The 12857-nt window shown below is 40.2% G+C and overlaps 1 protein-coding gene across 1 annotated transcript in view; it reads left to right on the top strand.

Moving 5' to 3' along the window:
• pde11a (phosphodiesterase 11a) overlaps positions 1-12857 on the top strand; it is a 123555-nt gene that overhangs the window by 1929 nt on the left and 108769 nt on the right. The window contains exon 2 of the mRNA XM_034186517.1: positions 2989-3147. Coding sequence (XP_034042408.1) covers positions 2989-3147 — 159 coding nt within the window. The remainder of the gene's footprint in view (positions 1-2988; positions 3148-12857) is intronic.

The raw sequence follows: 12857 nt of genomic DNA on the forward strand, positions 1-12857 counted from the left end.
CCAGCAGCAAGTGAAGGCAGAACCAGAAACATATTTTCCTTCCTGTAGCTTTAAATTTGAAGGAGCTGCTGCTGGACACACCCTTTAGCCTTCAGTAAGGCACTTAGCCGACAACCAGCACTGAATTGGGCCAGATTCTGGCCTCTCTCTCCTAGTCTGTGATTGGTTGGCAGCCGAGACACTGACATCAGCCTTACTCTGATGTGGTGCGAGCGCTGCTCTCCTATTCGTCATTTAGGAATGGGAATTCCAGCGCATCTTTCACAGTGACGTTCCTGCTTCACAAGTTAGCATGCTAACATCTCCGTAAGATGTCTTGCAAATCACTTCAGCTGTATTATCTGGTTATAAAAACAGCATTTTTAGATTTAGAAGTGTTTATATGTCATTAACCTTTACAAAATATATGATTAAAAAAATGCTAAACATATTAGATTTACACAGAAATGCAGCAGTTTTCAAGCGTAATAGATTATTTTCTTCGGGAGAGCAACCACCTGACGCCACACTGCTTTTATACTTGGATTGGCTGTCAACATGTCGCGTTGCTCAGTATTTGCATAAAATAGAATTCTTGTCTATTTTGGCTCCACTTAGCGGCATTGCAACCGTTTTTAAAATAATTAACAAAGACTAATGAATAGTTTTCAAAAGAATGAATCATAATGTTGAACCATACATACACACACACATATATAATATATATATGAAAGGCCATCCAGATCTTTGAAAGGCAAAACTGCCTCTACAAATTTGAATTTTTAATCCTGTGGCATGGTGTACAACAAAAAAATACCATGATGATAAAAATTGTTTTAGAATTCCAGGTGTCATCTTTCATGGTAGCGAGAAAGCTCAACTTCTTTGTTGGCCAACATTTACAACCCCTGGCAAAAATTATGGAATCACCGGCCTCGGAGGATGTTCATTCAGTTGTTTAATTTTGTAGAAAAAAAGCAGATCACAGACATGACACAAAACTAAAGTCATTTCAAATGGCAACTTTCTGGCTTTAAGAAACACTATAAGAAATCAGGAAAAAAATTGTGGCAGTCAGTAACGGTTACTTTTTTAGACCAAGCAGAGGGAAAAAAATATGGAATCACTCAATTCTGAGGAAAAAATTATGGAATCATGAAAAACAAAAGAACGCTCCAACAAATCACTAGTATTTTGTTGCACCACCTCTGGCTTTTATAACAGCTTGCAGTCTCTGAGGCATGGACTTAATGAGTGACAAACAGTACTCTTCTTCAATCTGGCTCCAACTTTCTCTGATTGCTGTTGCCAGATCAGCTTTGCAGGTTGGAGCCTTGTCATGGACCATTTTCTTCAACTTCCACCAAAGATTTTCAATTGGATTAAGATCCGGACTATTTGCAGGCCATGACATTGACCCTATGTGTCTTTTTGCAAGGAATGTTTTCACAGTTTTGCTCTATGGCAAGATGCATTATCATCTTGAAAAATGATTTCATCATCCCCAAACATCCTTTCAATTGATGGGATAAGAAAAGTGTCCAAAATATCAACGTAAACTTGTGCATTTATTGATGATGTAATGACAGCCATCTCCCCAGTGCTTTTACCTGACATGCAGCCCCATATCATCAATGACTGTGGAAATTTACATGTTCTCTTCAGGCAGTCATCTTTATAAATCTCATTGGAACAGCACCAAACAAAAGTTCCAGCATCATCACCTTGCCAAATGCAGATTCGAGATTCATCACTGAATATGACTTTCATCCAGTCATCCACAGCCCACGATTGCTTTTCCTTAGCCAATTGTAACCTTGTTTTTTTCTGTTTAGGTGTTAATGATGGCTTTCGTTTAGCTTTTCTGTATGTAAATCCCATTTCCTTTAGGCGGTTTCTTACAGTTCGGTCACAGACGTTGACTCCAGTTTCCTCCCATTCATTCCTCATTTGTTTTGTTGTGCATTTTCGATTTTTGAGACATATTGCTTTAAGTTATCTGTCTTGACGCTTTGATGTCTTCCTTGGTCTACCAGTATGTTTGCCTTTAACAACCTTCCCATGTTGTTTGTATTTGGTCCAGAGTTTAGACACAGCTGACTGTGAACAACCAACATCTTTTGCAACATTACACGATGATTTACCCTCTTTTAAGAGTTTGATAATCCTCTCCTTTGTTTCAACTGACATCTCTCGTGTTGGAGCCATGATTCATGTCAGTCCACTTGGTGCAACGGCTCTCCAAGGTGTGATCACTCCTTTTTAGATGCAGACTAACGAGCAGATCTGATTTGATGCAGGTGTTAGTTTTGGGGATGAAAATTTACAGGGTGATTCCATAATTTATTCCTCAGAATTGAGTGAGTCCATATTTTTTTTCCCTCTGCTTGGTCTCAAAAAGTAACCGTTACTGACTGCCACATTTTTTTTCTTGATTTCTTATAGTGTTTCTTAAAGCCAGAAAGTTGCCATTTGAAATGACTTTAGTTTTGTGTCATGTCTGTGATCTTCTTTTTTTTCTACAAAATTAAACAACTGAATGAACATCCTCCGAGGCCGGTGATTCCATAATTATTGCCATGGGTTGTATAATCCCAGTGAAAAATTGGAATAATAATTGTGTTTTATTTGTTGTTACCATCCCATTCTTCCTGAGATTGTGACACACCCTCATAAAACATCAATACATTTCAACAAATTTGATAAATGGTTAGATGTACACAGTTTATTGTATCATTAATTACACTAGAAACAGAAAAATGCAGAATATGAGAAGAAATGATTTGTTAAATAGCTCTGTGACCATCTCTGTTTTGCATCTTTATTTGTTACACTTGAACAGAATCAGGGCCAAATTCTTTTCAAATTGTGTTCTACTCTGTTCGAGTTTAGACTTGTCCTTTTGAGTTCTACATTTTCCTGCTCTGTCATCTGAATGTCTGCAGCAAAATGTGTTTCCACAAGAGTGTAAGTGCATACATGACATCTTTGCTGTCCCTATGATTGCAGGATCGGCGGTTCAGCGATGAAATTGATAAACTGACGGGATACAAGACCAAATCCCTCTTGTGCATGCCCATTCGTAACAGTGACGGAGAGATCATTGGAGTTGCTCAGGCCATCAACAAGTCTTCAAGTGGAGAACTCTTCACCGAGGATGATGAAAAGGTAATTTGATCACTTTACATACAAGTATAAATAATGGATGTAGATCAGAAATTCCCAAAGTACAATATTGATTCAGCCACCATCAAGTAATCTATTTAGGTCCTATCTATCTTCCACCTGGTGATGGTGCACAGTGCAGCACCAGTGTAATTCCTCATTCCACCCAATGCAGATATTATTTTTACGCCCAGCCTCTATATCCTCTACATCACAATACTACTTGTGCTCTTCTGGGTAAGTTGCTCTAAAAATTAGGTGTGGTCACGCCCAGAGGTGTTGTCTTATTATTCTAAGTCACCAGAAAATATTTGCACCTTAAATGGTTGAAAGTCCAGTGCTGTGTAGTATTTAAAGAGTGCAACACTCAGACGCACCTTACGGTGCATCCAGAAAGTATTCACAGCACTTCACTTTTCCCACATTTTGTTATGTTCCAGCCTTATTCCAAAATGGAGTAAATTAATATTTTCCCCTTAAAATTCTACTCACAACACCCCATAATGACAACATGAAAAAGGTTTTTTTTTTTTATTTTTGCAAATTTATTAAAAAAAAAAAAAAAACAACTAAGAAATCACATGTACATAAGTATTCACACCCTTTGCTCAATACTTTGTTGATGCACCTTTGGCAGCAATTACAGTACTACAATACTACAGCATTGTGTGCTTGGCGCTCTACAGTATAAAGGGAAGGAGGCTCTGATTGGTTGATATTATGTTCAGATTACAACACACCCATGCTTAATGAAAGTGGTAAATTAAACCCATTTATGTCCAGCACCCAGCTTTGCACCAATTCATGCTGCTTAAACAGCTGCATGTACTCCGACATGCCCCAACTGCGTTTGCACCATCTGTACCAGATGTTTTTGTATCCAATATCAAGATAGGGCCCTTTATTTGTACTTCACTCTAATATTATGTTATGTTGTCTCACAGTTAGTTGGAGCACAGCCCACACGTGTAAAAAAAAAAAAGAAGTGCTCTATTTACAGTAAAAAGCTTCAGTTTTTAATAAATTTCAAATCAGTCAACATTATGAAGCACAAAATGAAAATAAGTGGTATTTTGGGCAGTCAATTCATCAGTAATGTATTATTTCATCATAAAATATTTGCTTGAATAAAATGTTGCTAACTATACTCTCTGCTTTAATGTCAGCATACTTCTTATTTAATGGTTTGAAGGACTTTATGCTTTTGTAATGCAGATAAAGTCATGTTTTCCTTGAAAGAAAAACACCAATCTGTAGGGATATATTTTTAATGTCTGTCTGGTGATGAGTGCTGTTTCATGGATATTACTCAGCTGTGTGAAGGCAAACATTGTTTTGCGGCATTAATGGAACACAAGCTGTAGTGATGTCATTTTTCACAGCTGTCAGCGTAACTGTTTAATTTGCAATAGTGGCTGTAATAAACACATGATGGATGGCTCCAAAGTAATACAGCTAAGTTTTCCCACAATTTGTTCCCTTAATATCTAATTCACATTGTGAGCTGCAGCTGTAGATTTTTTTTCTTCCCCCACTGAAACTTGATGAAGTGATTTGGGCCCATCCTGTAAGACTTGTTATTTATTGACTTTTAGCTTGTAACACAGTAATTTAAGTAAATCTAATTTGTTAATTATGTCATTACTTTTGTTAATTAATGTAATTTAAGGGTAATTATGTCAAACTTGGCTGGAATGGTGTTGGAAATCCTGAAAATGGGAGTGATTGTGCCTGAAGGAGACATGTGAGGGAAGCCACCAAGACACCCATGACAACTTTGAAGCAATTACAGCCTTCAGCATGCACCAAAACCTTTGCCTGTTGCTTTGTGTCAGAGAATGTCATTATGAAATCTAGACTAGAGTCTGCCCACCTAATGTCCATGTTTTGTTTTGTTTTGTTTTGTCATCACCAAATGTGTCAGTGTTTGTAGGGGTGTGCTGATCTCATATTTCAGTCAATTTTGGTTTGATATTGGCCATAATGACTGGCTTGGATATTGGAAAGACTAAACAAAAAATAATGATTTGAGCCTTGTATTGCACATCTGAGTCAAGTTGGGGCGTACGTCAGTTTTCCTTTAGGGAAGTAGAATATTGGTTTCACCGTTTGAGTTGGTTTGTAAGCAAAGTGCATCCAGACAAATTTATTAACAGATTCATTTATTGAAGTCAGGGGAAAAGAGAACTTGAAGATTCCAGTGTTTGTACTCAACATGAAAAAGTAGTATTGTGCCATCTTTTCCTTGCCTTTACTGGAAAACCTGGTCTTGTTAGGAGAGACGGCATCCATCCCACTTTAGATGGAACAGCTCTCATTTCTAGAAATCTGGCCAATTTTCTTGGATCCTCCAAACTGTGACTGTCCAGCGTTGGGACCAGGAGGCAGAGCTGTGGTCTTATACACCTCTCTGCAGCTTCTCTCCCCCTGCCATCCCCTCGTTGCCCCATCCCCGTAGAGACGGTGCCTGCTCCCAGACTACCAATAACCAGCAAAAATCTATTTAAGCATAAAAATTCAAAAAGAAAAATAATATAGCACCTTCAATTGCACCACAGACTAAAACAGTTAAATGTGGTCTATTAAACATTAGGTCTCTCTCTTCTAAGTCCCTGTTGGTAAATGATATAATAATTGATCAACGTATTGATTTATTCTGCCTAACAGAAACCTGGTTACAGCAGGATGAATATGTTAGTTTAAATGAGTCAACACCCCCGAGTCACACTAACTGTCAGAATGCTCGTAGCACAGGCCGGGGCGGAGGATTAGCAGCAATCTTCCATTCCAGCTTATTAATTAATCAAAAACCTAGACAGAGCTTTAATTCATTTGAAAGCTTGTCTCTTAGTCTTGTCCATCCAAATTGGAAGTCCCAAAAACCAGTTTTATTTGTTATTATCTATCGTCCACCTGGTCGTTACTGTGAGTTTCTCTGTGAATTTTCAGACCTTTTGTCTGACTTAGTGCTTAGCTCAGATAAGATAATTATAGTGGGCGATTTTAATATCCACACAGATGCTGAGAATGACAGCCTCAACACTGCATTTAATCTATTATTAGACTCTATCGGCTTTGCTCAAAAAGTAAATGAGTCCACCCACCACTTTAATCATATCTTAGATCTTGTTCTGACTTATGGTATGGAAATAGAAGACTTAACAGTATTCCCTGAAAACTCCCTTCTGTCTGATCATTTTTTAATAACATTTACATTTACCCTGATGGACTACCCTGCAGTGGGGAATAAGTTTCATTACACTAGAAGTCTTTCAGAAAGCGCTGTAACTAGGTTTAAGGATATGATTCCTTCGTTATGTTCTCTAATGTCATATACCAACACAGAGCAGAGTAGCTACCTAAACTCTGTAAGGGAGTTAGAGTATCTCGTCAATAGTTTTACATCCTCTTTGAAAACAACTTTGGATGCTGTAGCTCCTCTGAAAAAGAGAGCTTTAAATCAGAAGTGTCTGACTCCGTGGTATAACTCACAAACTCGTACCTTAAAGCAGATAACCCGTAAGTTGGAGAGGAAATGGCGTCTCACTAATTTAGAAGATCTTCACTTAGCCTGGAAAAAGAGTTTGTTGCTCTATAAAAAAGCCCTCCGTAAAGCTAGGACATCTTTCTACTCATCACTAATTGAAGAAAATAAGAATAACCTCAGGTTTCTTTTCAGCACTGTAGCTAGGCTGACAAAGAGTCAGAGCTCTATTGAGCTGAGTATTCCATTAACTTTAACTAGTAATGACTTCATGACTTTCTTTGCTAACAAAATTTTGACTATTAGAGAAAAAATTACTCATAACCATCCCAAAGATGTATCGTTATCTTTGGCTGCTTTCAGTGATGCCGGTATTTGGTTAGACTCTTTCTCTCCGGTTGTTCTGTCTGAGTTATTTTCATTGGTTGCTTCGTCCAAACCATCGGCATGTTTATTGGACCCCATTCCTGCCAGGCTGCTCAAGGAAGACGTACCATTATTTAATGCTTCAATCTTAAATATGATCAATCTATCTTTGTTAGTTGGTTATGTACCACAGGCCTTTAAGGTGGCAGTAATTAAACCATTACTTAAAAAGCCATCACTTGACCCAGCTATCTTAGCTAATTATAGGCCAATTTCCAACCTTCCTTTTCTCTCAAAGATTCTTGAAAGGGTAGCTGTAAAACAGCTAACTGATCACCTGCAGAGGAATGGTCTATTTGAAGAGTTTCAGTCAGGTTTTAGAATTCATCATAGTACAGAAACAGCATTAGTGAAGGTTACAAATGATCTTCTTATGGCTTCGGACAGTGGACTTATCTCTGTGCTTGTTCTGTTGGACCTCAGTGCTGCTTTTGATACTGTTGACCATAAAATTTTATTACAGAGATTAGAGCATGTCATAGGTATTAAAGGCACTGCGCTGCGGTGGTTTGAATCATATTTGTCTAATAGATTACAGTTTGTTCATGTAAATGGGGAATCTTCTTCACAGACTAAAGTTAATTATGGAGTTCCACAAGGTTCTGTGCTAGGACCAATTTTATTCACTTTATACATGCTTCCCTTAGGCAGTATTATTAGACGGTATTGCTTAAATTTTCATTGTTACGCAGATGATACCCAGCTTTATCTATCCATGAAGCCAGAGGATACACACCAATTAGCTAAACTGCAGGATTGTCTTACAGACATAAAGACATGGATGACCTCTAATTTCCTGCTTTTAAACTCAGATAAAACTGAAGTTATTGTACTTGGCCCCACAAATCTTAGAAGCATGGTGTCTAACCAGATCGTTACTCTGGATGGCATTTCCCTGATCTCTAGTAATACTGTGAGAAATCTTGGAGTCATTTTTGATCAGGATATGTCATTCAAAGCGCATATTAAACAAATATGTAGGACTGCCTTTTTGCATTTACGCAATATCTCTAAAATCAGAAAGGTCTTGTCTCAGAGTGATGCTGAAAAACTAATTCATGCATTTATTTCCTCTAGGCTGGACTATTGTAATTCATTATTATCAGGTTGTCCTAAAAGTTCCCTAAAAAGCCTTCAGTTGGTTCAGAATGCTGCAGCTAGAGTACTGACGGGGACTAGCAGGAGAGAGCATATCTCACCCGTGTTGGCCTCTCTTCATTGGCTTCCTGTTAATTCTAGAATAGAATTTAAAATTCTTCTTCTTACTTATAAGGTTTTGAATAATCAGGTCCCATCTTATCTTAGGGACCTCGTAGTACCATATTACCCCATTAGAGCGCTTCGTTCTCAGACTGCGGGCTTACTTGTAGTTCCTAGGGTTTGTAAGAGTAGAATGGGAGGCAGAGCCTTCAGCTTTCAGGCTCCTCTCCTGTGGAACCAGCTCCCAATTCAGATCAGGGAGACAGATACCCTCTCTACTTTTACGATTAGGCTTAAAACTTTCCTTTTCGCTAAGGCTTATAGTTAGGGCTGGATCGGGTGACCCTGGACCATCCCTTGGTTATGCTGCTTTAGACGTAGATTGTGGGGGGGTTCCCATGATGCACTGTTTCTTTCTCTTTTTGCTCCGTATGCATCACTCTGCATTTAATCATTAGTGATCGATCTCTGCCCCCCTTCACGGCATGTCTTTTTCCTGGTTTTTTCCCTCGGCCCCAACCAGTCTCAGCAGAAGACTGCCCCTCCCTGAGCCTGGTTCTGCTGGAGGTTTCTTCCTGTTAAAGGGGAGTTTTTCCTTCCCACTGTTGCCGGGTGCTTGCTCATGGGGGGTCGTTTTGACCGTTGGGGTTTTTCATAATTATTGTATGGCCTTGCCTTACAATATGGAGCGCCTTGGGGCAACTGTTTGTTGTGATTTGGCGCTATATAAGAAAAAAGTTGATTGATTGATTGATTTACTTTCCACAATTTTTCATGATCACGAATGTTTATACCCAGAAGTGTGCAAAAGTGCATGTGCATTTCAGCTCATGAGAATATGTTTACTGAGAAAAGCACTTTTGCATAAATCGCAGGCTAAATTCTTGTCTAATCAGGTCATATCTGGAACCATGCACCACTGTTCCAAGCACCAAAGTACGCAACCAGTCTGTCCCCACCTCTTTACACTAACCACCTACCTGCTGCAGCCATCTTAAATGTGGGCATCTCCTTGAAATGTGCCGTGTGTCCAAAATGTTGTACCTGATGTTCCGTCGCAATGAAAATAATTGTTTAAATCAGTCACTGGTCAACACGATTTTTCTTGCATGGAGTTTTTCAACGGGATTCTGTCCAGTTGAAAAAACACAGACTCTCATCTCTGCTGTTTCTGCTGAGTTTAAGTATCTCGGGGCCTTGTTCACGAGTGAGGGATGGATGGAGCGTGAGATCGATAGATGGATCGGTGCAGCGTCTGCAGTGATGCGGTCGCTGTATCGGGCCGTCGGGGCAAAGCTCTCGATTTACTGATCGATCGACGTTCCGCCCCTCACCTATGGTCATGAGATTTGGCTCATGACCGAAAGAACAAGATCGCGAGTACAAGCAACCAAGATGGGTTTCCTCCGCAGGGTGGCTGGGCGCTCCCTTAGAGACTGGGTGAGGAGCTCTGTCACTCGGGAGGAGCTCGGAGTCGAGCCGCTGCTCCTCCACGTCGAAAGGAGCCAGCTGAGGTGGACGCCTTGCTGGAGAGGTGTTCCGGGCACGTCCGATTGGGAGGAGGCCCCGGGGAAGACCCAGATCACGCTGGAGGGACTACGTCTCTCAGCTGGCTTGGGAACGCCTCGGGGTTCCTCCGGAGGAGCTGGGGGAGGTGTGTGTGGATCGGGAGGTTTGGGCGGCTCTGCTTGAGCTGCTGCACCCGCGATCCGACCTAGGATAAGCGGAAGAAGATGGATGGATGGATGGATGGATGGATGGATGGATGGATGGATGGATGGAGTTTTTCAATGGATTCTTGATAATTTGGGGCCACTGAATCAAAATCTGGTGTTAGTTTATGCCAATCACGTCATGTTTTTGAGATATGAAAACATGTTTCTCATATCAGTTGAAGCAAAAGCTGCAGTCTCACACACCTCTTCGGCACCATAAATGATATTACGGCTCTTGTTCACATTTTGTGAACCTGGATTAAAAACTACTTTTGAAGCTGTTTTTGTACAAGATGAGTGACGTCAAACTCATGAGTGAATGAACAACTTTTGCGTAATCCATCTATAAGGAACATGCAGATTGCAAAAAAACATGATGGAGGAAATCTGAGCTCAGATTTGGATTCAGCACCCCAAAATGACCATAAATCAGTTCTCAAAGTCCATGCAAGAAAAAAAATTGTTGACCAGTGTAATCAATACATGTCTGAGCATCAGTAATGCACAGACAAAAATCTAAATTAAATTATGTAAGAATTCTGTAAAAGCCAGTCTTTGTTTGGTTGGTGTCTCTCCCTGTGCATGTGCTCTTTGAGCTCCTGCACCTCTGTTGTGTGTCTCATTTCTACAGTGTACTCCAACGGGTCTAAGTGACACGGCCTAAAACGTGCACTGGCATACTAAAATCTGTCAATGGCATTACAAACCCTGTTGCTATATAAAGAAGGTGACATGCATGCTGTCGATAAAGCTAGAAACAGGCACAGTGAGTGTGAAGCGACTAATGTCAACTTCAGCAGCCGACACTTCGTCCACTTTGACCTCAGCCTCCTTCAGTGGAAGGTAATATAACAAAGCCTGGAACTGTTTTACTGGCATAAACACACACACACACACACACACACACACACACACACACACACACACACACACACACACACACACACACACACACACACACACACACACACACACACACACACACACACACACACACACACACACACAGGTTGATGACACTGACACAGAAGCAGAGGTAAAATTTTTCGTCAGCAATATTTTAGTGAAAAACAAAAACAAAAAACTACAAGTACAGCTGTCAGTGCACCAGGGAAACTCAGTAAGTTTGCAGGTTGAAGTAGACGAATAGTAAGTCTTCTTAATCAGCACAACAGCATTTGCACGTTTATAGTAAAACAGGAAGTTCTGATTCTGATTGTTTAAAGCTACAATGTGCAGGATTTGGTGTGTTTATTAGCAGAAATAGAATATAGCATTCATTATACAAATAATGAATGCTTATGAGTTCAATGGTACATACTATTCAACTCGGATTTGCCTCTTTGAATGGTATTTTCCAGCGTTCACCAAATTAAATATTTGTTTCCATTGAAAGAATGTAAAAACATTCATTATTTGTTTTACATAAAGACTAAAATAGATCCTTGTCATTTTATATTATATTAATTTACAAACAACAGAAAAAGGACTTACAATTTGGTACCTCCTCAGTGCAGCGAAAAAAAATAAAGTCAGAAATGAATCCAGCTTTGGCATGTCACTGCTACTTTGACATCAATAATCCAACACGACCTTTAAATAGGAGTCCACAAATAATTCTGACAATGAAATCCGCCATGCCGTGCATCAGATCGTCGTCCGTCAGCAAAACAAACTCCGCCATTGTTTGTTTTAAAGCTAAGCACCGCCCGGCTTGTGTAAGCATGCGTGGTGTGCAGTGCGCGCTCACACAAACGGGAAGGCGCTTATGCTCGCGTGTACTACCCCCCAAAAAAGACTGTATTTCCTCAGTGCAGTGAAAAAAAAATCATGTCAGATGGCTTACAGCACAGTGGATTTGTTTTGTGTGTGTGTGCATGCGCGTTGTGTGAGTGTGACCTTTTGCGAGCAATGGACTCGGATATCACTACGGTCCTGGTGCTGCTGGATCTTAGTGCTACATTTGACACTGTGGATTACCATATTCTACTCAATAGGCTGGAGAATCACTTTGGGATTACTGGAACTGCTCTTGCATGGTTGACGTCGTACCTGTCCAGTCGTTCCTACTGTGTATTGTGTAATGGAACCTCCTCCGATCGTAGAGACATGAAGTTTGGGGTTCCTCAGGGATCCGTTTTGGGCCCCCTGCTTTTTCTCTTTATGTAGCACCCTCGGGAATATATTGCGGCGTTTTGGGATTCCCTTTCATTGCTATGCTGATGACACTCAATTGTATATGCCAATAACTGCTGGTAATCTTACTCACATAAAATCCTTGGAAGATTGTCTTGCATCAGTAAGAAGTTGGATGTCTAGTAACTTCCTACTTTTAAATTCTGATAAGACTGAAGTTATGGTTTTTGGTCCAGCGAGATATCGGCATCAATTTGATCAGCTAGCATTTAGCTTAGGTCCGTGTGTTACACATCATACGGATAAAGTGAGGAACCTTGGAGTAATTTTTGATCCTGCGTTGTCCTTTGATCTCCACATTAGAGACATTACAAGGACTGCCTTCTTCCATTTGCGAAATATAGCGAGGATTCGTCCTATTCTGTCTATGGCTGATGCTGAGACTTTGATTCATGCGTTTGTCTCTTCTAGATTGGACTATTGTAATGCTCTATTCTCTGGCTTACCGCAGTCCAGGATCAGGGGTCTTCAATTGGTTCAGAATGCTGCTGCCAGACTTTTGACACGGAGCAGAAAGTTTGACCACATTATGCCAATCTTGGCGTCCCTGCACTGACTTCCTGTTTCTGCAAGATCAGATTTTAAAGTACTGATTTTAGTTTATAAAATTGTTCATGGACTTGCACCTCCCTATCTGGCTGACTTGATAAGCCCCTATGTACCAGCTCGGGCCCTGCGTTCTCAGGGTGCAG

The sequence above is a fragment of the Thalassophryne amazonica genome, chromosome 14, assembly GCF_902500255.1.
Source record: "Thalassophryne amazonica chromosome 14, fThaAma1.1, whole genome shotgun sequence".
NCBI classification, from domain to species: Eukaryota; Metazoa; Chordata; class Actinopteri; order Batrachoidiformes; family Batrachoididae; genus Thalassophryne; species Thalassophryne amazonica.